Source organism: Biomphalaria glabrata, chromosome 10 (genome assembly GCF_947242115.1).
Source record: "Biomphalaria glabrata chromosome 10, xgBioGlab47.1, whole genome shotgun sequence".
NCBI lineage: Eukaryota > Metazoa > Mollusca > Gastropoda > Planorbidae > Biomphalaria > Biomphalaria glabrata.
This window is the reverse complement of record NC_074720.1, coordinates 5,930,640-5,956,823: the sequence shown is the minus strand read 5'-3', so window position 1 is coordinate 5,956,823 and position 26,184 is coordinate 5,930,640. Positions and strand designations below refer to the sequence as shown.

The 26,184-nt window shown below is 38.7% G+C and overlaps 1 protein-coding gene across 5 annotated transcripts in view; it reads right to left on the bottom strand.

Annotated features, from left to right (window-relative positions):
- LOC106054514 (DNA damage-regulated autophagy modulator protein 1-like) overlaps positions 1 to 24,521 on the bottom strand; it is a 95,731-nt gene extending 71,210 nt beyond the window's left edge. For 2 of the 5 annotated variants that reach the window (XR_008780212.1, XM_056044419.1), the window contains exon 1: positions 8,540 to 9,457. Coding sequence is in view for 4 of the 5 variants with exons in the window: in XM_056044419.1 (XP_055900394.1) it covers positions 8,540 to 8,659 (120 nt within the window). In the remaining variant the exon portion in view is untranslated. Of the gene's footprint in view, positions 1 to 8,539; positions 9,458 to 24,294 lie in introns of those variants that run through there. The other 3 variants (XM_056044420.1, XM_056044421.1, XM_056044422.1) reach the window with 3 other exon arrangements.
- Between the last annotated feature and the right edge of the window lie 1,663 nt (positions 24,522 to 26,184).

Sequence of the window (26,184 nt, the reverse complement as noted above, 5' to 3'; positions counted from 1 at the left end):
ATTGTTTAGTCTACCATGTGCACGCCCCCCCCGGATACAAACTTTACAGCCTACTCTTTAGCCCCCGTTTCTATCTCCTTGACCTAAATACTTACAACAATAGATACCTGTAAGAAGAACATGATCCACCTTCCAACACCCTGATACAGAGTCAAAATAATCGAAGCTCCAGGACTCCCCCACCCACCCAACCCACCACACTGACATAGAGACCTGTTTTAAAAATTCTTTCGGTAGTCAATCGTTCAACATGGCTCTTGCCTGGATCCTAGTTTTAATTAGGGCACCCCCTCTACTGACTACAGGTAGTAATTTGATGAGCTCATTCGCCTGCAGGCATGTTCCGATTTTTTTTTTCGTGAATGTTTGAACGTGTATTTAGTAAAGCCGCTAGAATTACGTTCTCGGTATCAGGTAGTCCCCCATTTTTTTTTTTTACAAATCTTTTATCATCTCACTTTGTCTGTCTGTCTGTCTGTCTGTCTATCTTCTTCATTGTAAGTCAGGCACCCATTTAAGTTGGAAGGATTCATGGTGTCCTAAAATTTTTTTTTAAAGTTCAAAATTTCAGTCTTCATCAAGGTTTTGAGCAGGAGACCTGTAGGTTCGGAAGCCAAGCGCTGTTCCACTCGACCCCAACGCTCTATTATCAGATAAAATACAGGGTCAATATAACTGGTGCCTCTAAATCGGGAGTTCATAGCAGTATGGAATTCGCTAGGCTAAAGGGGCATTTCATCTAGGAGAGATACTTTTGATTACGAAGCCTTGCTTCATTGTGGTCATAAGCTTTAAGAGTTAATCTTGAGGAAACATCAGGAGTTCGACAGTAAATCATTGAGACTCTGAACTATCAACTAAAGATATGCTTCCAACAGTCCTTGTAGCTGCGTTGGTATTGTTAAAATTCTGCACTTGCACCGCCGTTGATGGTGCGCACCAGTAGTAATGTACGACGGGGTGCTTGGACTACCAGGAGGCACATATGAAATTCTGCAACTGCACCGCCGTTTTTTAGTGCGCACCAGTGGTGAACACAAGATTTGTCAGTTGCAGTCTGGTGGGCCTTGTGATAATGTTCACGTCATTCTTCATTGTTGATAAACATCCGTCGTGTAGCCTTATTGTCATTCGTAGAGTTATCTTTCTTAAATTTACAACCAATATTCTTTTGGTTTATGCACGCATGTGTTTACCACATCTATGACAGGAGTAGTTCTCCAGAAAGGAATCATCTCTCGAGACAAGATAATTACAACAGTAAACATACACTACTTCAATTTTACACAAAATTATTGAACTACACAGATCATAACAGGCATTGTTTGAATCATGGTGCATATCTGGCACTCATCTTAAACTGCTTTGTTTTTATAGCTTCTAAAATTTCAACTGTTGCAAAACTTCACTGTCTTTAGAGTTTACGATTTAGACATTGACCACGCCCACTCCGTTGACTCCGATAGTTTAAATATTATATAATATGGGGGAAATTGTAAAGGTCATTAAACCATTTATCGTGGTTCCAAGGGACTATAAAAGTAAGTACAGGGAAAGTTAACCATATTTTATTATTGTGTTATTTGCATAGGCAAATAAATATAGACTGGCCGATAAAAGAGTTTTATGAAACGAAAATTTGTGACTTGCTATTTTGTGTACTTTATTATACAGCATTTATGAGCAGTATAGTTTTGTTTAATCTCTAAGACTGAAGACCATGCAACTTTTCAGAATTCGGAAATCCGACAACAATAGATATACATGTTTTCAAGTTACATGAAGTTATTTCCTTTTTCCAGTCTATATATATATCTATATCTATTGCTATTTGTTCTTTGGTGTTCTCCCCTTCTTACCGTGAATTAGTGTTCCTTCTTGCTTGATCTTTCCTTTTCTTAAAAAAGGTGCATGGTTTACGTAACGGTAACACTAAACAGGAACTAGTGTGGTCTGTAGGCCACAAGATCTGGACCAAGTTGTTTATGTACAATTAACACTAAACGTTAACTAGAGCGTCATGTTCAACATCAATCTCAAAGTACATAAATTACTATCGAGGGACTAACGGTGCAATGACTCCTTCCCTGTTCCACCGTCCAAGCCCCTTGGCGACTGACCGACGAGCCACCTGCGGCGCAAGGGCTGCTGGCACAATGTTCTTACACGTGGCAGTGTCAGGTTAAGGGGGGGGGGGGGCGCTTCTACAACGAGTTAGATTAGCCCCGACACCTGGAAACACCTGGAAATAGTTGGACGGGAAAAAAAAAGATGTTTACGGTGGTTGACCTCATTTTAGTATCAAGTCCTCCACCACCCCCCTTTTAACCCCCTTACTGGCAACTACAGTTCATTACATAAAAGTCAAATCCACACTCACAGACACAGACACACAAGTACAGTAGCTCTGCATTGATTGTTAGATTAACTCTTTCCTGCTTCGAGTGTTAGTAGGTCAGCGGTATTAGTCAGGTCTGTTGCTATTTTAGTAGAATTAAAAAAAAAAATAACGACGCCCACAGAATTCATTCAAAAGAAGCTACAAATGTGTTATTTTTAAAGCAGCACTCGTTAGCATGGCATGGGTTAATGGTATCGTTAGTTTTGTGAACCAATGCAATGACGACAAGTATAGGTCTCATGAGCTCAATGACAGCAGTAGTCCTATAGGCGGCTGTGCCCATGCTAAAATGGTCACCTCCAAAGCAGTCAGATCTAGACTATATCTGTTTGTTCTTTTAAATAATGACAAGCAAATGAAAAAAAACGTTTTTTAAAAACATCGCTTATTTAATGGGGAAAACCGCTAATTACTGTCATATATCTCAAGATGGTATGGTTTAGCTCTTTTTTTTTGTGTTATCTGAAACAAAATTAAATGATTAACACTAATAGTTTATTTTTTCCTAGTCCACAACACAAATACTGCACCTCAAGTAAACATTAATGGCCAACCACTAGAAATTGTGGATCACTTTTGCTATCTTGGCTACATCATATCCATCAATACTCTACTGGATGAAGATATTAACAACAGGATAGCCAAAGCAATGACCACCATGTCACGGTTGCAGAATAGAGTGTGGGACAACATATTGCTGACTAGCAGTACTAAAGCCCTAGTCTACCGGACCTGTGTGTTGAGCACCTTGCTATACGGAAGTGAAACATGGTCAACCTACTCATGGCAGGAAAAAAAAAGCTGAATGTCTTCCACCTCCGATGCATATGGCGGATCTTTAAAATAAGGTGGCAAGATAGGATAACCAATGAGGAAGTGCTACAAAGTGCAGGGTGCCAGGACATCCGCTCTGTTATCAGCAGCAGACACCTTGGCTGGCTTGGCCACGTTCGTAGAATGCTAGTAGGTCGACTTCCACAAGACATTCTGTAAGGCGATCTAATAGAAGGCAGGAGAGCCGCTGGTCACTTTTACATTATACGGATGTATGCAAACGCGACATGAAGCTCTGGGAAGAGGTGGCACTAGATAGATCCACATGGAGAGAGAGCATAAAGGAAGGGTCACGGATTGCAGAAGTCATACACAACAGAAACAGAAAGAAGGGTGAAAATGCAACGGGGCCTGGTGATTATATATGCCCAACCTGCAATCGTAGCTGTGTATCAAGGATTGGACTCTTTAGTCACACAAGAAGTTGCAAAGGGAAAAGATCGTCTCTCGAGACGTAAATTGCCACACTTTAATTTTTTTTTTATTCGTTCATGTTTTGTTAAGTAGATAAATATATTTTTTTTTTATAAGTTTCCATTTGATCCGAAATAGAGTGTGGGAGAAGATACGTGTACGAAAATAGTTCCAGACAGACAGACAGAGTTGATAGAAACTTTGTAAGGAAAGTGAGTACATGGCAATTAACATGAAAAAGGGCGTTCAAATCTCATCTCGCGCTAGCACATTATCCTAGAGTGACTTACCCATTCGAAGATCTATATCTTGCTAGCACTTTAAGAAATCTCTTGCTGATAGTCTACACCAGTTTCCCAAACTTTTTTTTCCTTAACGGAACACTTGACACATTCTGAATATTAAGCGGAACACTTTTACTCTGTTAGTTGTTTTTTTTTTTTTTTTCATGTGATGACCTACTAATTAATTATTCCAGTAGTTCGTGGAACATCTATTCAGGCCTCGCGGAACGCTAGGGTTCCACCGAAAACAGTTTGGGAAACACTGGTCTCCACTAAAGAACAGGATCTAAACGGACCCGGTTCGAATCCTAAATTAAAGTTAATGTTAATACCAGAAAACACAGCCACGTCTGAGCTACAGGAAACACACATAGATCACAACAAAAGCAGAGCCTTCTTATCTTATAAAATACAGACGTTACTTCAAAAGAGAAGATGATTACGTTCTACGCGTGACCTTCATTTAGACTCCTTCTGTTTAGACAATAGAAAGTGTTGGGCGAGTTATTATTGTCGGGTACAAAAAATATAGCCGAATAATGGCGTCAGATTGGTCGACGGCGACAGAAAACATTGTGATTGTTGTTTGTTAGGGTTAGCTATATAACAGTACGAATGGCAATGTCTTCCATTCCGAAGCTGAGTGCAATGTTTTTTTAACGTGACTACGCAGACCCAGTTGTGACCTACATATTTCTCCGCAACTCGAGCAAACAAAGCCAACTGGACATTATGCTACAGAAGATTTGGTCTGTTCCAGTGGCCTGTCATATTGCATATTGTTACGACTTTGGAGTAGACTAAAGAAAGTTAACTCACCGATTGTCAGGTCGCCGATGTCCTTCTGGTTGCAGCAGCACAATCTACTACGAACAGTCAATACTCCAAGTAATCGAAATAACTTCACAGTTCTCCTAATCCAATGTACATACAACTTGTCACAAAAACCGATTCAAGAAAAACAATCATCCGTTGAAAAATCCGCGATCATAACTGCAGTTACTTTACACATCAACACACCCGCTCAGGTCAGTTTCACCTCCAAACATAAACAAAATCCAAAAAGTTCTCACGTGGGAAAAATGGTTAGTCGGGGGGGAACAAGTTTACAACAATATGTTTTGGTCTGGAACAATGACCACCACCATTGCCTCCAAAATTGCTTGCGATATGATAACTTATTATTGAGATTTCAAATCTCGGCCATGGGATCGTAAATGTAAAAAGAAACTTAATGTTGAAGAGTTGAATGTTTAATCAATACCTAAATAGACCAGCTTTAGAACGCTATATTTTAATCATTTTTCTTTAGAAGAACGTCTTTAATTTATAAGATAAGAGAGTAAATGAAATTAAATATGCTGAACCAGTGACACTAAATGAAAATCAATTCGTTTTTTAAGGAATATGATTGTGTCAGAGGTCAACCAAGTATATTGTAATATCCAAAAGTCAGTAGTTTCGTTCTCTCATAATAGAAAATAGCTTGTCTTTATTTTGTCCTATATTCTTATCTCTCAAAATATTTACTCTAGTACTGTGAGACATGTCTCAATAAAACATTAAGAAACTGGAACAGACACAAAATAGAGCAGTGAGATTCATAACAAACGAATATTCACATTTGACTAGAGTAACACCTTTAGTAAAATCACTAAATTTAGAAAGCCTTCAGGATAGAAGACTTAAAAGTAAAGTAGCAATAATCTATATGTATAATTCTCTTCGTCGCTCAAGAGTTTGGACGAGAAGAAGAAGTAAAGGAAAGATAAATCTCTTATTTCTGCGGATAGTTACCCCATGAAAAAAACACTGCGGATGGCTGCCTGGTTATACATAGAACACTGAACCATAATCTTCAAATACAAAAACAAAATCTAACAAAATACTCAGAAAGACACAAAGATAAAGGCACATTCTTCGTTCCATATACTAGGACAAATTTGTACAAATTCTCCTTCTTCCCTAGTGCTATCAGAGCATGGAATGGGTTGCCTGAGCCAGCCAGGAAAACCAGTGACCTGGCAGAATTTAAGTCATTGGTTAACATGCATGACTAGATGTATGACGCGTAGGACGTAATCATCTCCTTTTTTGAAGTAACGTCTGTATTATATAAGATAAGATAAGACGTCTCGCATCGGGAGAAAACCGAGATTCCAATTCTTCAGAGGACATTATCTAAACACTGGCTGCCTGGTCTTGGGTATGCGCTCTGGACAGTCGTCTCTTTGGTTCCGGGTACGGATCCTGCCCGCTGCCACCACCCCCACCTCCACGTACGTCATCTTGAGGGAGGCTCGGTCTGGGGTCAAATCTAAAAGATGAACCGAAAGACGTAGAAAACAAAAAAACTGACATAAGACACGAGAATGTGATTGTGAGGTATATCGAACTGTAGTGCTCTATTTATTTATTTTTTTCCCAATATACATTAAAAGCTTAAAAACCTCCCAAGTCATTGAAATTGAAAACTATTGGCCGAGAAATAGAGCATCTAGAATTCTAGAACTTCAACCTTTTAAGCTCAGCGACCCCTCTTTACAATCCCACACTCTGCCGCGACCCCCCCCCCCTTCCGCTCAGACACACAGCAATAGAAGAATAGTTTCATTTTTTCGATGGTCTCTGGCGACCCATGGCAAATCGTCAATCGACCCCCAAGGGGGTCGCGACCCACAGATTGAGAACCCCTGAATTCTAGAATATACAGCACATGGGAATCTAAATGGTAGTTTTTTTTTAATGAGAGAAAATATACCGACAAGGTGGTGTTTTTTTTTAAACCTACTTACTCATCAGGACATTGGTCTACTTGGAGTGGTGAAACTCGTTATGGTGAGAATTATTGGAGCGTGGCAGAAGTTTTCTTACCTGGAAATGACTAACACCTCAACAGGTAGTTGGCTTAGAGTTGTCTTACTCCCCGTCGAGTAAATTAAATTGGTGACTGGATTGTTCTAGTTTGAGCAAGACATTAACAGTTCATGTATTCACAGACGTGTTCACCATTTTCGTAACCATAGTTCATGTTATCTGTCCTTTGACTCTTTAAATGATCATTGCTAACAATCCGTGCATAAAGAAAAACACAAGCTAAAAATCTATGGCCATATTAATAGGTCTTCGGGGCTAGCAAAGACCTTCCTTCAAGGAACAGTACCAGGAAAAAGAAGAAGAGGCAGACAGAGAAAGCGATGGAAAGACAACATAAAGGAAACAACGGACTTGCCATTGAAAGAGATTCTAAGATAGACAGAGACAGCAAAACACAGAGAGGAATGGAGAACGGTCGACAAATCTTGCATGGTGCCCCAACGGTCCAACAGACTTAGTGATTATTATTATAGCTTTTATATAGCGCTACTTTCATGCTTATAGCATGCTCAGAGCGCTTTGGTCCAATCTCATTTGTGGACCAGTGGGAGGGAGGGGGTATCTAGGAGTTGGTTTCCGTGCTGCCTTTAGGCACTCAATAAACGCAACTCTGCCCGAGTCGGGTGTCGAACCTCGATCCCCCTTCTAGGTAGCCAAGACAAGCCAAGTTCAAGCGCACTTAGCCCCTCGGCCACCCTAGGTAAAAGTAAGGTAAAAAAAAAAGTTCTTTGATTTATGTCGCAGGGATGATACAACAGCTCACCTAACCAAATCCCTCCAAATTTACTGTCAGTTGCTGTTCTTAGCAGGATATTAGTACATAGGCCGGTCCATTCTTTGACGTTGTCCAGCCAGCCTTTCCTTGGACGACCCTTTCTTCGTGCTCCCTTCTACTGAATCGTAGTGGACATTGAAATATGACCATCTCGGTATCTGCTCTTCACAGTATTGTGGAATTTCTCCTTTTTTTTTTTTTTTCAGCCAGAGCAGGGCCGGCCTTAGGCATAGGCAAAGTAGGCATCCTCGCACAGGGCTCAAAACAATTTTTTGAAGTGAAGATTGAGCCAACATGATTGACCAACATGATTGTAATAGTAATCGGCCCAGAACAAGATGATTTTATGCGTCTTTGAAAAATTATTGGCATGAAAAATATTGTTATCTCAACAATCACTGCAGTGCGATGGCATTCTAGAATCTAGATGACAAGTTCTTAGATTTTGAAATATATGAAAAATAGTGTAGGCCCTACATGATTTTCTAAAATAGAAATATGCTACCCGAGGAGAGAACATTAGTATAATGATTATAGCCATCTTATAGAATTTAAGGACAAACTGTTTCCAAGCTTAGATAATGATATCAGTTGATTTAAAATGAAGTTAAAACTGTTAACTTATCAATTAGAAAACATGGATTGGATTTAATTTCTACTTTAACAAGGACATAGTGAATATTTCAGATCAATTCAATTATACAGAATCATTGGACAAAATACATTATTACAAGAAGCCGATAGTATTAGTTTTAATGATTTAATATAAATCGAATTAATCAAATAGTTGTCCTAATGGGTACAGAGTGGGAGAGATGTGGAGAGAGGGAGAAAGAGAGAGAAGGGGGAGAGACAGAACGAAAGATAAAAAGGGAAAAGTACGCTGTGAGAGACATATAGATCTAGCACTGCGCATGCATAACGTCATATGAATGTCATTCAATCAGGTCCTACCTGAGCTTGTGATTCAGGATGAAGGCCGTTCCGTGTCAGCAAGTCAATGACCTCTTTCCTCTCGTCCTGGGGCAGAGACTTACGGTCAGCATCATTAGACCTATGGCTATCTTTGGCCATTGTGTCCTCAATCTATCCCTCTTTGTTCTCTGTTGTATTGTTTGTTAGGCGTATGACGCTTTAAAACTCCTCCGTTGAAACTTTGAAACTAATTTTGTTTTGAAAAAACACTTCCTAAATGAAAACACAAAAAAAACGACACCTTATAATAAATTGACAATCGATAGAAACTGTCTTGATTCGATATAAATGAACACTGTAAACAAATACGGAAAGCACTCACTATTCACTCAACACTCATTAAATCTAAATCGACAATCCAATTATTCAATCTGCTACACAATAAAACTTTTGTTTTAGCCGTGCACTATTATCTCAGTTGTCTCAGATAGTGCCAACTGAAATGGGATGTGCATGCAGATCCTTAACACAAAAGCCGGATGTAAACACATTATGAACAACGGCGGACTTGGCATATCTGTGTCGAAACACGGACACACACCCACTTGTCTGTGTAGAAGATTGGTGAGCGCTTTTCTCGACCCCTTTCTCTCACTCACCCTCTCTCTCTCTCTCTGTCCTATACTCACACACACACACACACTTTCTCTCATTTTCTCTCTCGCTCATTCCTCACACTAACACCTAATTGTAGCTCCATCATTCAAAGACACATACCTTTAAATCAAAGACAAATACCTTCAATCGAAGACCACAGACCTTAAATCAAAGACACAGACCTTCAATCAAAGACACAGATCTTCAATCAAAGCACAGACCTTCAATCAAAGACACAGATCTTCAATCAAAGACACAGATCTTCAATCAAAGACACATACCTTCAATCAAAAACACAGATCTTCAATCAAAGCACAGACCTTCAATCAAAGACATAGATCTTCAATCAAAGACCACAGACCTTCAATGAAAGACACAGACCTTCAATCAAAGACACATACCTTCAATCAAAGACCACAGAACTTCAATCAAAGACACAGACCTTAAATCAAAGACACAGACCTTCAATAAAAGTCACAGAGCTTCAATCAAATACACATACCTTCTATCAAAGACCACACACCTTCAATCAAAGACACAGATCTTCAATCAAAACACAGACCTTCAATCAAAGACACAGATCTTCAATCAAAAACACATACTTTCAATCAAAGACCACACACATTCAATCAAAGACACAGATCTTCAATTAAAGACACATATCTTCAATCAAAGACACAGATCTTCAATCAAAACACAGATCTTCAATCAAAGACACATACCTTCAATCAAAGACATAGACCTTCAATCAAAGACACAGCAAGGATACCTTCTTCCACTGATACACCAAAAAAGTAAAAGTAAAGTTCCCTTCTCGAACTTTGCGACCTATGGGGCAGACGATGTAAAGGTCATCGGTTTCTTTGGCTAACAGTTAACGAGCAGGGTGTCATGTGGCCAGCACAACGTCCAACCGACTTTACTTTCCCCAACTAAAATCAGGCACCCATTAGAGTTGGGTGGACTCCGGGGCGCCCCAAATATACCGAAATTCAAAACCCCAGTCTTCCCCTAGATTCGAACCCAGGAACCCAGATTCAGAAGCCAAGCGCTTAACCACTCAGCCACCGCACCCCCAGTACACAAAAATAGAATGGACAATAATACCCTATAAAATGAAACATACGTCATCCAAGAATATTGTTTTAATTTGCTCAATTTTAATGACATAAAAACTTTCTTAAAGGAAGTTTTGTTTTTCTAATTCAGTGGTTCCCAAACTTTTTCCTGAACGGAACACTTTGCACATTCTGAGTATTTAAGAGAACACTTTGCATAATTGTTAAGAGAGATTAATTCACTTTATTGGCCTACTAGTTGACTATTCCAGTAGCTCGTGGAACACCTATTCAGGCCTCGCGGAACCCTAGGGTTAAGGGGAACACAGGGAAACACTGTTCTAGTTGAAATAGAGTCCAAAATACACTGTCATATTCTGTGGCTGCAGATTACAAAGCTCATAGCCACTCACTCTGTCTGTCTGTCTGTCAGTCTATCTAGTAAAAAGTGTGTACACGTTATGTCTCTTTCATCCAGTCTCGGATTAGGGGCTGAAATTTTGCACAAGTATTTCTTTTTACATGACAACACAAGAATCAATATAACAAAAAATAACCAATTCGTTAATTAACTATTGGCAACTAATTGTTTTCTTTGGTATCTCGAACAAGGGAAAGAAATTTTGCTTGACTGAATTGACGGTATAGGCTGAATTAGTCCCCTATAAAGATCGCCTCTTTAATGTAATTTTTGAAAATTTTGAAACGAACAATATATATATACAATTTTCTATAGTCATAAGAACCTCACTAGCAGAGTGGTTAGTATGTTGAATTTAGGTCGTCCTCCCCCCCCCCTTTTATTTTTATAAATACTTTTACCCAGATATGCCTTTCTTTCTCCCTCACCCCCCCCCCAATTTTCCCAACTGGTCCAGGTAAGTAAAATGACCTTGACGTATTCAGAGAGATACAAATAAGAAATATCTCACAGATGTATTGGTGTTGGTCTAAGAGTCTAGATCTATTACAAATGTAATTACATGACTGATCCAAACTAATTCGTATGCGTTTTTTTTAAGTGTTATTCTTGTTTTATCATGTGTAGAATGCTAGTGTATAGTCCAACTGTTTAGTGCTAGTGTATTGTCCAACTGTCTAGTGCTAGTGTATTGTCCAACTGTATAGTGCTAGTGTATTGTCCAACTGTTTAGTGCTAGTGTATTGTCCAACTGTTTAGTGCTAGTGTATTGTCCAACTGTTTAGTGCTAGTGTATTGTCCAACTCTATAGTGCTAGTGTATTGTCCAAGTGTTTAGTGCTAGTGTATTGTCCAACTGTTTAGTGCTAGTGTATTGCCCAACTGTATAGTGCTAGTGTATTGTCCAACTGTATAGTGCTAGTGTATTGTCCAACTGTTTAGTGCTAGTGTATTGTCCAACTCTATAGTGCTAGTGTATTGTCCAAGTGTTTAGTGCTAGTGTATTGTCCAACTATTTAGTGCTAGTGTATTGCCCAACTGTATAGTGCTAGTGTATTGTCCAACTGTATAGTGCTAGTGTATTGTCCAACTGTTTAGTGCTAGTGTATTGTCCAAGTGTATAGTGCTAGTGTATTGTCCAACTGTTTAGTGCTAGTGTATTGTCCAACTGTTTAGTGCTAGTGTTGTGTCCAACTGTATAGTCCTAGTGTATTGTCCAACTGTATAGTGCTAGTGTATTGTCCAACTGTTTAGTGCTAGTGTATTGTCCAACTGTTTAGTGCTAGTGTATTGTCCAACTGTATAGTGCTAGTGTATTGTCCAACTCTATAGTGCTAGTGTATTGTCCAAGTGTTTAGTGCTAGTGTATTGTCCAACTGTTTAGTGCTAGTGTATTGCCCAACTGTATAGTGCTAGTGTATTGTCCAACTGTATAGTGCTAGTGTATTGTCCAACTGTTTAGTGCTAGTGTATTGTCCAAGTGTATTGTGCTAGTGTATTGTCCAACTGTTTAGTGCTAGTGTATTGTCCAAGTGTATAGTGCTAGTGTATTGTCCAACTGTTTAGTGCTAGTGTATTGTCCAACTGTTTAGTGCTTGTGTATTGTCCAACTGTATAGTGCTAGTGTATTGTCCAACTGTATAGTGCTAGTGTATTGTCCAACTGTTTAGTGCTAGTGTATTGTCCAACTGTATAGTGCTAGTGTATTGTCCAACTCTATAGTGCTAGTGTATTGTCCAAGTGTTTAGTGCTAGTGTATTGTCCAACTGTTTAGTGCTAGTGTATTGCCCAACTGTATAGTGCTAGTGTATTGTCCAACTGTATAGTGCTAGTGTATTGTCCAACTGTTTAGTGCTAGTGTATTGTCCAAGTGTATAGTGCTAGTGTATTGTCCAACTGTTTAGTGCTAGTGTATTGTCCAACTGTTTAGTGCTAGTGTATTGTCCAACTGTATAGTGCTAGTGTATTGTCCAACTGTATAGTGCTAGTGTATTGTCCAACTGTTTAGTGCTAGTGTATTGTCCAACTGTTTAGTGCTAGTGTATTGTCCAACTGTATAGTGCTAGTGTATTGTCCAACTCTGTAGTGCTAGTGTATTGTCCAAGTGTTTAGTGCTAGTGTATTGTCCAACTGTTTAGTGCTAGTGTATTGCCCAACTGTATAGTGCTAGTGTATTGTCCAACTGTATAGTGCTAGTGTATTGTCCAACTGTTTAGTGCTAGTGTATTGTCCAAGTGTATAGTGCTAGTGTATTGTCCAACTGTTTAGTGCTAGTGTATTGTCCAACTGTTTAGTGCTAGTGTATTGTCCAACTGTATAGTGCTAGTGTATTGTCCAACTGTTTAGTGCTAGTGTATTGTCCAACTGTATAGTGCTAGTGTATTGTCCAACTCTATAGTGCTAGTGTATTGTCCAAGTGTTTAGTGCTAGTGTATTGTCCAACTGTTTAGTGCTAGTGTATTGCCCAACTGTATAGTGCTAGTGTATTGTCCAACTGTATAGTGCTAGTGTATTGTCCAACTGTTTAGTGCTAGTGTATTGTCCAAGTGTATAGTGCTAGTGTATTGTCCAACTGTTTAGTGCTAGTGTATTGTCCAACTGTTTAGTGCTAGTGTATTGTCCAACTGTATAGTGCTAGTGTATTGTCCAACTCTATAGTGCTAGTGTATTGTCCAACTGTTTAGTGCTAGTGTATTGTCCAAGTGTATAGTGCTAGTGTATTGTCCAACTGTTTAGTGCTAGTGTATTGTCCAACTGTTTAGTGCTAGTGTATTGTCCAACTGTTTAGTGCTAGTGTATTGTCCAAGTGTATAGTGCTAGTGTATTGTCCAACTGTTTAGTGCTAGTGTATTGTCCAACTGTTTAGTGCTAGTGTATTGTCCAACTGTATAGTGCTAGTGTATTGTCCAACTCTATAGTGCTAGTGTATTGTCCAACTGTATAGTGCTAGTGTATTGTCCAAATGTATAGTGCTAGTGTATTGTCCAACTGTATAGTGCTAGTGTATTGTCCAAATGTATAGTGCTAGTGTATTGTCCAACTGTTTAATTCTAGTGTATTGTCCAACTGTTTAGTGCTAGTGTATTGTCCAAGTGTTTAGTGCTAGTGTATTGTCCAACTGTTTAGTGCTAGTGTATTGTCCAACTGTTTAGTGCTAGTGTATAGTCCAACTGTTTAGTGCTAGTGTATTGTCCAACTGTATAGTGCTAGTGTATTGTCCAACTGTTTAATTCTAGTGTATTGTCCAACTGTTTAGTGCTAGTGTATTGTCCAACTGTTTAGTGCTAGTGTATTGTCCAACTGTATAGTGCTAGTGTATAGTCCAACTGTATAGTGCTAGTGTATTGTCCAACTGTATAGTGCTAGTGTATTGTCCAACTGTATAGTGCTAGTGTATTGTCCAACTGTATAGTGCTAGTGTATAGTCCAAGTGTATAGTGCTAGTGTATTGTCCAACTGTATAGTACTAGTGTATTGTCCAACTGTATAGTGCTAGTGTATTGTCCAACTGTATAGTGCTAGTGTATTGTCCAACTGTATAGTGCTAGTGTATTGTCCAACTGTATATTGCTAGTGTATAGTCCAAGTGTATAGTGCTTATGTATAGTGTTAGTGTATATTTGTAGTGTTAAGATTTGTACAGTATTCCAAGAGGATAACTGGCTAATAATAGCAAACCATTCATCTTTCACGGTTTACTTGAATTGTCCTTCGAGATTCGTGATAGGCTGTCTTGAAAAAAAAAATGGAAACAACGAATCCGCGACCGATGAATGTTAGAATGTTTTTCAATGCATAAATTTTCATATATATTGCCTCAAGGATAATAAAGATTTTTATTATATTATTACTATTACTGTATTTTGTCTGGTAACCGCATTTGTCCTGTCCTCTTTTTTTTTAATGGTTAATTAAGAAATAGGAATTTGTTTTATCATAGACAGCGACATAAGTCAATAAGCTAGAAACCAGTATGACCTAAATCCTAATACTAACATAGTTTTGTAAGTGATTGTTCTCTCTATTTAGAAGTACTTAATTAACATTAGCATGCTCAAGATGGAACTAATGAATTTCAAATTTTAGCTTATATATACATTTGTACATTTATTTCGAAACTGGTGTATGTTATTAGCATTAATTTTCTTTTTTTTTAATTTTAAAACTAATTTAATCTTTTAAAAATAATGTTGTTAATAAAAAAAGATAATAACTATGGTAACAGGCTTAATTCAGTCTGACATAACTTTAGCTGATTGTGCATTAACAATAATTATGTGTGCTATAAACTTAACTCACTGTACCATAGCGTTCAACTAGATGTGCTTTAAAAGTAATAATACGTGACATAATCATTAACTCAGTGTACTAAAACTTAAACTCAAAGCGAAATAACCATAACCCAATGTGACGTAATTGAAACTCATTGAACCAAAGCAGTGGTGCCCAAAATACGGCACGCGGGCCACATCCGGCCCGCGACGTGGTTTTATCCGGCCCGCAGAAATGTCGGCGCAAAGTGTACAAAAAAATCCCTCTTCCTTGCCTCCCCCCCCCCCAAAAAAAAAAAGGTTGAATATTGTAGCTTTATCTACATTAGCGCCTTCACTTTTTCTCTGATGTGTTGGTACTATGACATTGTGTTTGAAATGGGAGAGCCCTAGAAACTACAAGTGGATTCTTATTGTCTACCAGGAAAAGTTGAACGGATCTTTCCTTTTTTTGTGCAACATGATAATAAAGCCAAAATATTTGTTTAGTAAAGTATGGCTGTTTAAAAAGACAATATATAAACAGCATTACAAAACAAATATGAAGTCATTCTTAGTTTTACTAGGTCTTGAAATTGGAGCATCAATGGGAATATTTATTTATAGCTTTTTATATAGCGCTACTTTCATGCTTATAGCATGCTCAGAGCGCTTTGGTCCAGTCTCATTTGTGGACCAGTGGGGGGGGGAGGGGGTATATAGGAGTTCTTCTACCCCCTTCTAGGTAGCCAAGACATGCCAAGTTCAAGCGCACTTAGCCTTTCGACCACGCTTCCCACCAAAATTTACCAAAATAAGAGACAATAAAAAGAGTCGTTGGTAATGTTTCTCATTTTAAAGTAGATAAATCATTAGTATAGTTCCATGGACAATTGAAGTCAATTCCCGAAAGGTAAAAAAAAAAAGATTATTTTGTATTATTCCATTAATTAATGTAAGTACTAGATCCAGAAGCTTCTAATAAACTGTTTTAGATCAATTTCATTTCGTTTTTGTACATTTTTGGTCATGTGGCCAGCAAAACGAGTATCGGAATTTAAATTGGCCCGCAGGTCGAATTGGGCTGGGCATTACTGCACTAAAACATTTACTCGATGTGATATTAATTTAACTAAGTTCTAAAAACTTTAACTGAAATTATTATAGAGTAAACTCAAAGTGACGTTTTAAAAAAAAATACATAAGTTGGTAATTTCACTAGAAGCTACAAAGAGTTAATAAAGTAGTCAAGGCTGATACTTATCAAACACAAAACCGGAAAACGGACACATTACGTTAGTGATAAAATCGGAGCATCTGTATCACGGACACATACAGACATTGTCGTCTGCTATGTTGATTAGTGAGTGCTTTCCCCGCTCTTCCCTCATTCGTCATCCCCTCCCTCCCTAACACACACACGCACTCGCTTTGCTCTATCTCTTGTCACAGACCTACAATCAAAGGTTGTTTAACAGTTGTCGAATGTCTGTAGAAGTTTGGCATTTACTTTAATATATTATTATCGTTTACTAACGTTTAGTTAGATCTAGTCATGAGAAGGCAGTGAGTATAAACCAGGGAGCCAGCAGCAATGGTAGCGTCAACTAGAAACTTGTCACAGACCTACAATCAAAGGTTGTTTAACAGTTGCCGAATGTCTGTAGAAGTTTGGCATTTACTTTAATATAGTATGATCGTTTACTAACGTTTAGTTAGATCTAGTCATGAGAAGGCAGTGAGTATAAACCAGGGAGCCAGCAGCAATGGTAGCGTCAACTAGAAACTTGTCACAGACCTACAATCAAAGGTTGTTTAACAGTTGCCGAATGTCTGTAGAAGTTTGGCATTTACTTTAATATAGTATGGTCGTTTACTAACGTTTGGTTAGATCTAGTCATGAGAAGGCAGTGACTATAATCCAGGGAGCCAGCAGCAATGGTAGCGTCAACTAGAAATAAAAAAAAAAGAAAGAAAGAAGGATGAACATTAGCGATTGCATAGTTCAGTTTGAGAACACTGCCAACCAAGTTCTACCCCAAGTTCTTTCTGAATGGTCCACATTGTTCGACACAATTACCACAAGCCCTCCGGTGCTGGGCTCGCTATTAGCTCAACTATAGGAATCGCCTGTCTATGGCTCTTCTTCAGGCGGCCTTCCTTTTGGAAAAACATGGAGGACTTACGGTACTGAGTAATCGGACGTTTCTTTCATCCCAACCTCGGCACTCCAGCGTGGTAATCCGAAGAAGCCTCGCTTCCAGTAACAGACATTTAGACAGAGGCACCACGTTGAAGCCACATGAGATTGAATTCTCGGCCTATAGGAGGGACTGACTGTATGTGTAAAAGTAAAGTAAAGTTCCCATTTCAGACCTTGTGGCTTATAAGGCAGATGATGTGTAAGTCTGTTTCTGTGGCCTACGGTTAACGAGGGTGTCATGCGGTCAGCACAACGACCAGCCGCCTCTACTTTTCCCCAACTAATGTCAGGTACACATTAGAGCTGGGTGGACTCAGATGCGCCTAAAGAGCCCGCAATTAAAAGTCCTTGTTTTCACCAGGTTTTCACCAGGTTCGGAAGCCAAGCGCTCTACTGCTCAACCACCTCACCTCCCGATGTAACAGTTTATTTTTACCAAAAATATTACCACTTTTGTGAGGAAAAATAAGACCAACTCCAATGAATAACTGGTATTTTAATTAACATAAATAAACATATTAACATAGTCACTTATCAATGAAGGAATTAACTATTTGACATTTGACATTTCGTCACGGACTGTAATCACACGTCAGTAACTAGTTCTCTTTAATGACTCATTCAAACATAGTTATAAAGTCGATGACCTCAAGTGCCGTGCTCACTTTGTTACCTTGACCTTTAGCGGCGACTTCATGACCATCTAGGCTGTCAGTCAATGAGCAATCAACCAGACATTGTATCCCTTTTGTCTGAATCTCAACCAGTCAAATCCATTGTAACAGGCCGATAGAGTGCTATGTATGTTTTGTTTATTTGTTTGTTGTTTGCTTAAAGAGTACTTATATAAGTGTTTACTTTCGGTGCTCAGCTTGTTACATATCACGTGACCCAGCTACACTTAGCGCTATCACATTCAGTTTTTTTTTTCTTCCAAGTGAAGCGAAAAAAAAAAGGGGGGGGGGGCGGCATACAATGCTTATACAAATACCGGTAACAATTATGTTTACACTCATGACACATAGGCCAGACACATCCACACATATAGGCAAGACACATCCATACACATAGGCAAGACACTGTATTTCTCTGTCTTAACTAAGACCAAGTGACGACAAATGCCATCTATGTTGCATCATTCACAACCAATCGCTAACCTCTTCCTACCGTCACCATAGAAACACACTTACACACACACACACTCCATAACACGACACACATAGGCAAAACACATTCACATACATAGATAAGACACATTCATACACATAGGCAAGATACGCATCCTAATGAATAAGTTTTAATATTATATTTATGCATTCTACCCTAGCAAATAAAAAAACAAGGTTACAAAGACAGTTTCTGTAGAAACACAAATTCAAAATCGGCCCCCGAAGTGGTCCACCCAGGCAGCTAAAAACGCAGGTTTCAATATTTTCAGAAAGAATATCAGAATGGAATTTTTATCAAAGACAAATGACAGAGAAGAATGGAGAAAGAAGGTTGACAGATCTTGTGTGGTGCCCCCAGCGGTCCAGCAGACCAAAGGATAGGTGAAAGTGAATGTGAAGTAACATGAGAACCTGAAAAAAAAATCTAAAACCATTTGCATTAGTGTGATAATGTCGTGTATGTAGTCATCTCCTCTACTATTAATAGTGAATAGTTGTAAAAGTGAATAGTTGTAAAAGTGGTGTATTTTTATGAAAAAACTGCTCGCATAATTGATTTAAAAATTAAGATTTTTCACTTTCAGAAAAGAAAAAATTGCCGTTGCATCAGAACTTTGAATTTCCTAAAACATTATGATGTTGGATTTTCACTTTTTCTAGTTTACGAGATCTAAACGGGACGGACGGACGGACATTCCACACAAAACTAATAGCGTCTTTTCCCTTTTCGGGGGCCGCTAAAAACACAGTACGCGCCCGTAGACGCATCTTTCCCTTCTCCTACCGGTTTGAATTGCCTAACCCTAGGATGATAAAGGCTGCTTAAAAAAAAACGCTGACAGGCTAAGCAAGTATAAATCTTCTGCATAAAATCTTATCGCTATAAATTATTTATGCTGTAACGCGTCCAAAAATAAATGAATCCAAGACTCAAGAGGTTATCATATATTTTCGTAACTCTAAATCAGCATGTCAATTTGAATAGAGTATCCACCAGGGGCTACATGGGCATTCGGGCAAATGCCCGGTGGGCCAGTACCCAAACGGGCCGGTTGGGCCATCAAAAAGGCCTCATGAATGTCACTGTAGAACGTATTACATTGTATAAGGTTTTATAATATTCTCTTGTAAAAGGGGGCCTCTGAACGTCGTATTTAAAAAAATAAAGATTTTACAGACTCTACAGTGTAATCATGCTAATTTAATCTTAACACATTTTCCGAAATAATGTAGACAGTGCTACTAGAGCTTCATTCTTTAAGGGCCTACACACTTAGCGATTCAAAATCGACATAAGGCTCGTATATTCCTTTAAAAGATGTATAGTTACTGTTTGCATGTGTACAGTTGTTTTATACATTATCGAACTTAACATAATGATTTTGAGGACAGGTAGATCAAGAATTGAATGATATACAATTTGTGGGTCTGATTGTATAGAAATGCCCGGGCCGATTTTGACACCCGGCCCGCCCCTGGTAGCCCCCCCCCACACACACACACACACTTTTTTTTCCTCTTAGGCTTAATGTTCTTTCATAGTTGTGTCTTATGTATTCTGCTACTTATGCAAAATTTAATTAAAACACAACCCTAAGACAACTGTAATGAATCTTGAATATACAGCAAGGACATTTGCGAATCTCCCATTAGCATTGTATAGTTTAAAATTTTAAATATTAACAGTAAAGGTTAATGCCCTTTGAAAGCGTAAACAATCTAGAAGATTTATATATCAACAAATCTTTATTAAACCATTTTGTGACATGCGCAGAAGACGTGGGAAAATAAAACATGACGTATTCAATCTAAGGGAGTTTATCTTAACGGTCGGGTAGGCCATCGTATAGCTAAAGACATTTTCATGTGTATTACTGCTTGTAGAGACTACCGTCTTAAGGCTATATAGTTACAGCTTGAGATGCTCAAGGCGGCGTGCTAAAATCTTGAAATTTGCGGGCTGATATGTTCCTGGTTTTAGATTAAGTATTTATCGTTGCGGGCTGATGTCACGGTTTGCAAAATAAAGATTTGAAAATGTGCACAGGCATATTTTAAACTTTTAGCAGATCTGAAACACCAGTATGGTCAAATCGAGCTCGTCTCTGTCAAACCTTAAATCGCTACATTTTAGCTATTGGCTCTAGAATCTGGCCATCTTCTCCTAGCTCGTATTTTGAAATTCCAAAGAGCGCCGTTGTATTTTCCTAGAGTGACTAAATAGCATAAAGATAGGAAACTTAAAAAAAAAAAGCATTTTAAAACCTGCGTAATTTCCTTATAACATAATCGGGAAAACAGCAAAGAAAAATCTTTTTTTTTTCAGCGATTTATTGCTCTTACCTCCCCCCCTTTCTTTTTTTCAAGCTCCTTCCCCCCCCCCCCACCCCCCCAAAAAAAAGCAATAAAAATGTTCTTTCCAAACATAAACAGTGCGCGGTGGCCAAGTAGTACAGCGCTTGATTGACGAGTCAAGATATCAAAGTGCAAATCCTTGTTAAGTTCTGAGATGTTAAAGCTAGACAAAATATTTATTGACTGACCGAAGTCATAATCCAGGAATAAAACTACTCATGCAACGGCATCCCACACACACACACGTCACACACATACACAGACACTAGACACACACACACACCACATACACACACCACACACATACACACACGAAGATGGGATGGCGGGAACAAAACGAATGCAGTGCTTTTCATAGAATGTCCTGGTTTCGATTCTGATCGGAGGCTGCTTCGCTTGGATCTGCTTAGAGGGCACGAGATCCCACCCTCTACTGATATCCTACGTGACATACTCAACAGTGTTTCTATTAAGGCTCGTTCTAAAACAGAAGGAGAGAGTTTGCTAATAAGCATAGGGGGGTTCCCGATACTTTCAGTAGGACTGCCAACTTCTCGGAACGCTCCGCGGAGCGATTGTCTCACAGCATAATGAATGAAGTATTAACAATAAAAACGAAGTTTTTAAAACTCGATTTCTCTACCACAGTGTTTCCCAAACTGTGCTCATCGGAACCTTATCTCTCTTATCTTATATAATACTGACTGTCGTCTGCGCGTGAAGTTTTCGTGTTAAATAGTTGTGTTTTTATGTTTAGGAAGTAGTTTGTATTAGGCGCGTTTTGTTTACAGGAATATTGTGTGTGTACGTCACGCTTAGTTCCCGTATAGCTCATGCAGCGGAGAGAGCTTTCTAGCTGGTTACTTCAAAAAAAAGAAGCTAATTACGTCCTACGCGTCATGCATCTAGTCATCCATGTTAACCATTGACTTAAAATCTGCCAAGTCATTGGTTTTCCAGGCTGGTTCGGACAACTCATTCCATGCTCTAATAGCACTAGCGAAGAAGGAGCATTTGTACCAATTTGTCCTAGCATATGGAACGAGGAATGTGCCTTTGTGTCTTCCGCGAAGCGACGGACACACAGCATAAAGAACATAATATTGTTAATAAAAAAGAAGTTTTTAAAATCGATTTCTGTATCACAGTGTTTCCAAAATTGTGTTCCCAAGAACCCTCGTGTTGCACCAGGCCTGAATAGGTGTTTCCCAAACTACTGGAATAGGAAACTCTTAAGCCACCAGTCAATTAACCCCCTCTTAAACAATAAGTAAAGTCTTCAGCTAAATGCTCAGAATGTGCGAATTATTCCGTTAAAGGAAAAAGTTTGGGAAACACTGCTTTACCAGATTCTAATTAGCAATATTTTTTTTACAAATTGCACATTCAGAATGGTTGGACAAAACCTGAGTGGATAGACATGTTTCTCAAAAACGGCCCTAAGGATTTTCCTAGAATGTTGACATTTTATGTATGTATCGTTGAAAAAAACAATGGGGAAATTCTAGTTAGAACGGTATAATTTTTCAAAGTATGTAAAAAAAAAAAAAGCACAAAAAAACAAGCAAAATATATACAATTCTTTTTTAAATAACAAAGCTTATCTAATAACTCCGCACTTACAACTATGTCTCTCAATAATGTAGAAGTTATTTCCGAGATGACCTTCACATCATCTGCCCCATAGATCACAAGGTCTTAAAGGGAAACTATATTTACTTTTATATATGTGAAGAAACACTTTCCTTTTACGTTTAAAGTGTCTTTTCATTGTGGAACATTTTAACAAAACATATATACACGGCAACGTTATATACAGACACCCAACCTCACTCGCTGACTTCCTCTCTTCTTGTTTACACACTGGTCACTTCCCCCCCCCCCCCAAGTCCCCTAACTCTCGATACCCAACACTTGACGGTGTGTCACGGTTGACCACACACAGTAACCGTGTCACGACAATTTCCCTTATTCGATATCAAATAAAATACTTAATTACCAATAATTAATTGACTAACTAGCAATTTTGTTTATTGCTTCATGTTTTGTTTGGTACGGTAAACTGTTTAAAATTTCAACCAGAATGGGTGAAAGAGAAATAAAGTGTTGAATTATCTAAGGGTATGAAACCCTGCATATTTAGCCGTATTTGTGAAGACTTAAGGATAAATTTCTATAGTTGGTGACAAGCAAAATTATTAATTACAGGTGAATAACTGTTGTATTTTTTTTTCAATTGATTCATGTCTTGTCTATCTATGCCGATGTAGAATTGTGCAAAGTCTCAACTTGATGCGAGAATGTGTGAGGGAGAAATAACGAATACAAACTTTTTACCAGGCCTGCCATACAAAACAGACAGAGAAATACACAGACAGACAGACAGACGGACAGACAGACAGAGTTGATATTTAAGCGTTGTCAAAACAAGAAAAACATAAAAAAAATACTTCCTTTATAGAACTTGATGAGTTTAATAACTAATGAAAGTTGGAACAATGGAATATTTGACCCCGCCCAATACCACTCCCCCCCCTTTTCACTCCGAGACAGAACCCTGGTCAAGCGAATGTATAGCTTTACTAAACTGTATACTATTCCAGTGACAGGACTTTAGATCTTAGAAGACGATGCGCAATATATTCCACAACATTAATTTAATAAACTTTTAAATAATATAACGCCTGTATGCCACAATACCCTAAAATATACGCTCCGTTCAAGATAGATGGCTGATTCAGGCAACCCTTTCCATGCTCTAATTGTTCCACGGGAAGAAGGAGGACTTATACGCTGCATAATACTTGAACTCTTAAAAGATTTTTATCTGTGATAGGAAAAGGTCTGGCTCCATAACATGTTCCTCAAAGAGTGAGTTTGTTTGACTTCTATAATACAGCTTGGCGATTGTGTGTCTGTGTGTGTACGTGTGTGTGGTTGTGTAACGGCACGCACTTTATTATTACATTTGCTAGCACTAAAGATTAGTAAACAAAAGTCTAGTGCATATTTAAACAGTTTTATCCGCTGTGTTTGAATGGAGGTAAACCCAGACAGGTGTCAGGGGCAGGTAACTGGCTTGAGAAAAACAGTAGCACACACACTCGTTCTCTACCTTGATATTGAAAAGAATAGTATTTATATATAGTCGTGTCTGTCTGTCTGTCTGTCTGTCTCTCTCAAAAATGTATCGAGTCTGGTGATCGTTTTAAAAAGGCTTTTCAGGTGTCATTTCTTTTTTTTAAAAAAAAAAAGGATTTTAATGCTTTCTCTCTCTCTCTCTCTCTCTCTTCATTTCTGGAGCGTCTTTGGTTCAATTGCGTAACGTATATTATTCCTACACTCACCAGTCCACCTACCTGAAGTCAACACATAAGTGCTCACTGGAAAATAGTTCTTAAAGTCTCTTCTCATTACTATAAATTGATGACATCATCTTGGAAAATATATCTCCCCCCCCCCCCATTTTTAAAAAACTAGCTATACGAGAGAACGCCTTATTCATCTGTAACTCTATATCTTATCATCTAAATAGTAGCCTGTATGAATAATTTTTACTTTAGGGCCCCAATACTCACGTGCACCTCACACACTGTGACACACAGACTCACACATTTTTTTTCATTGGTTTCACCACAGCTTTTATATATAACTAAATATAGGTTATAAAGAAATGGCTTACTAATCACTGCAAGAAAATGTGAATGTAAATCCTATCCAAAACAATCGCCACGGAATCGATTTCTTCCATCAACATTACGCACAGCGCGAGATGAAGTCGTAACAGACAGAGGCAATTAAGTCCAACGCTTCGACCTTGACCGACAACACGCGAATTCCGAGCAGTTCCGACGCGAGGCCGAACACCAGTCTGTTAACCTTTGGCCCCAGCCGCCTGTCACACAAACGTGAAAATATTTCCGAAGGAAATTGGCAATGTAATTTCCATGGTAGAAGTAGATTAAATCAGAATGAGAAAATAATAATACATTTAAAGTAGATTAATAAAACGCAGTTATCAGAGAATATGTATATGGAAATGTCGGATATGGTGTCAATCTTTCTTTGTATGGCAATCAACAAATAAATGTTTGCCAGTTTTCCCGGCAGCAAAAAGCGCGAGCAGACGAACTATTTTACCAATGTTTTGTCGACTATTTGTATAGGACGATATAAAACTTTTTTTTTTTTACAACCCTAAGTAGAGAGCAAGGGGAGTATAAAAAAGGGGAGATAAAAAAACAAAACAAGTCACGAGTAAAAATGCAGTAACCTACTCCTGTTTCCTAGCTGCAGTGCGTGTTTAATGCGCGGTTTCCAAGTGAAACAGAAGAAAGATTTGTGGATAATGAACTCAACAGCAGCCTGGCAACAAAACACAACAATTGTGAAAAGTTGGCTTAAAAAAAAAGCGGCTTTCTGCAGTAGGTATGACTATAATAGTAGCTACCACAATGAACGAAGTTATCTGTTATAACAGTAAGGAAATGACTGGCGAAGTTACGTACCTGTGGGCCCGGGGTTGAAGAATGTCTTGGTGCCCTCCCCCCAGAAAAAAAAAAAAGAATTGGACGATCTGGAACAATTGCCTCCAATGCAAACAATTAGTCACCATTACAATAAGGGAGGCGCAGTGGTAATGCGCCTTGCATTCAAACTGAGAGGTTCTGAGTTCGAATCGTGATGAAGACTAGAATTTTTTTTTTGTATGACGCCTCTGAGTCCACCTAGCTCTAATGTGTACCTGACATTAGTTGGGGATAGGTAAAGTGGTTTTATCGTTGTACTGGCCACACGACATCCTCATTAACTATAAAGCCATAGAAACAGTTAACATTTGCATCATCTGCCCCCATAGATCGCAAGATAACAACTTTCTTTACTATTTCGATAAACCTGACGAAATCAATATCGAAACCGCTAGTATATCTGGCTGATAACAAGGGTTAAATGTTTTGAAGTTACAGTTTCGAGTAACGCTTTTAGGACGTTTTAATGGAGCTTATGAAACAGTTTTTACAAAAGTGCCAATATTTTTGTTCACTTCGATATCATTCCAAAGCTTTCATGTGGGCCCCCATTCGGTCGTGAGTCATGGGCCCATGCGCAATGAACTTCTTCGTATCATTGTTGCAACGCCAGCGGCTCGTGGGCCCGGGCTCATAAAACCTATTCGCACCATGGATGCACCGACACCGTTTAGAAGGCTTGTCATCGTGCTTACTGCGCAAGGGTATTACTATTCTCAAAATTCGTGTACTTCCATAGATCTCATAGACGTTAGGCCAGCGGCTCGTGGGCCCGGGCTCATAAAACCTATTCGCACCATGGATGCACCGACACCGTTTAGAAGGCTTGTCATCGTGCTTACTGCGCAAGGGTATTACTATTCTCAAAATTCGTGTACTTCCATAGATCTCATAGACGTTAGGCCAGAGGTTCTCAACCTTTTAAGCTCGGCGACCCTTTTTACCCTTTTTACCCTGATATGGAGCAGTTAGGGACACGTTTACTTTATTCGCGCCAGACGTATATGGCCAGGTCCTACATACTCGCACTTCATTGCTTGCTC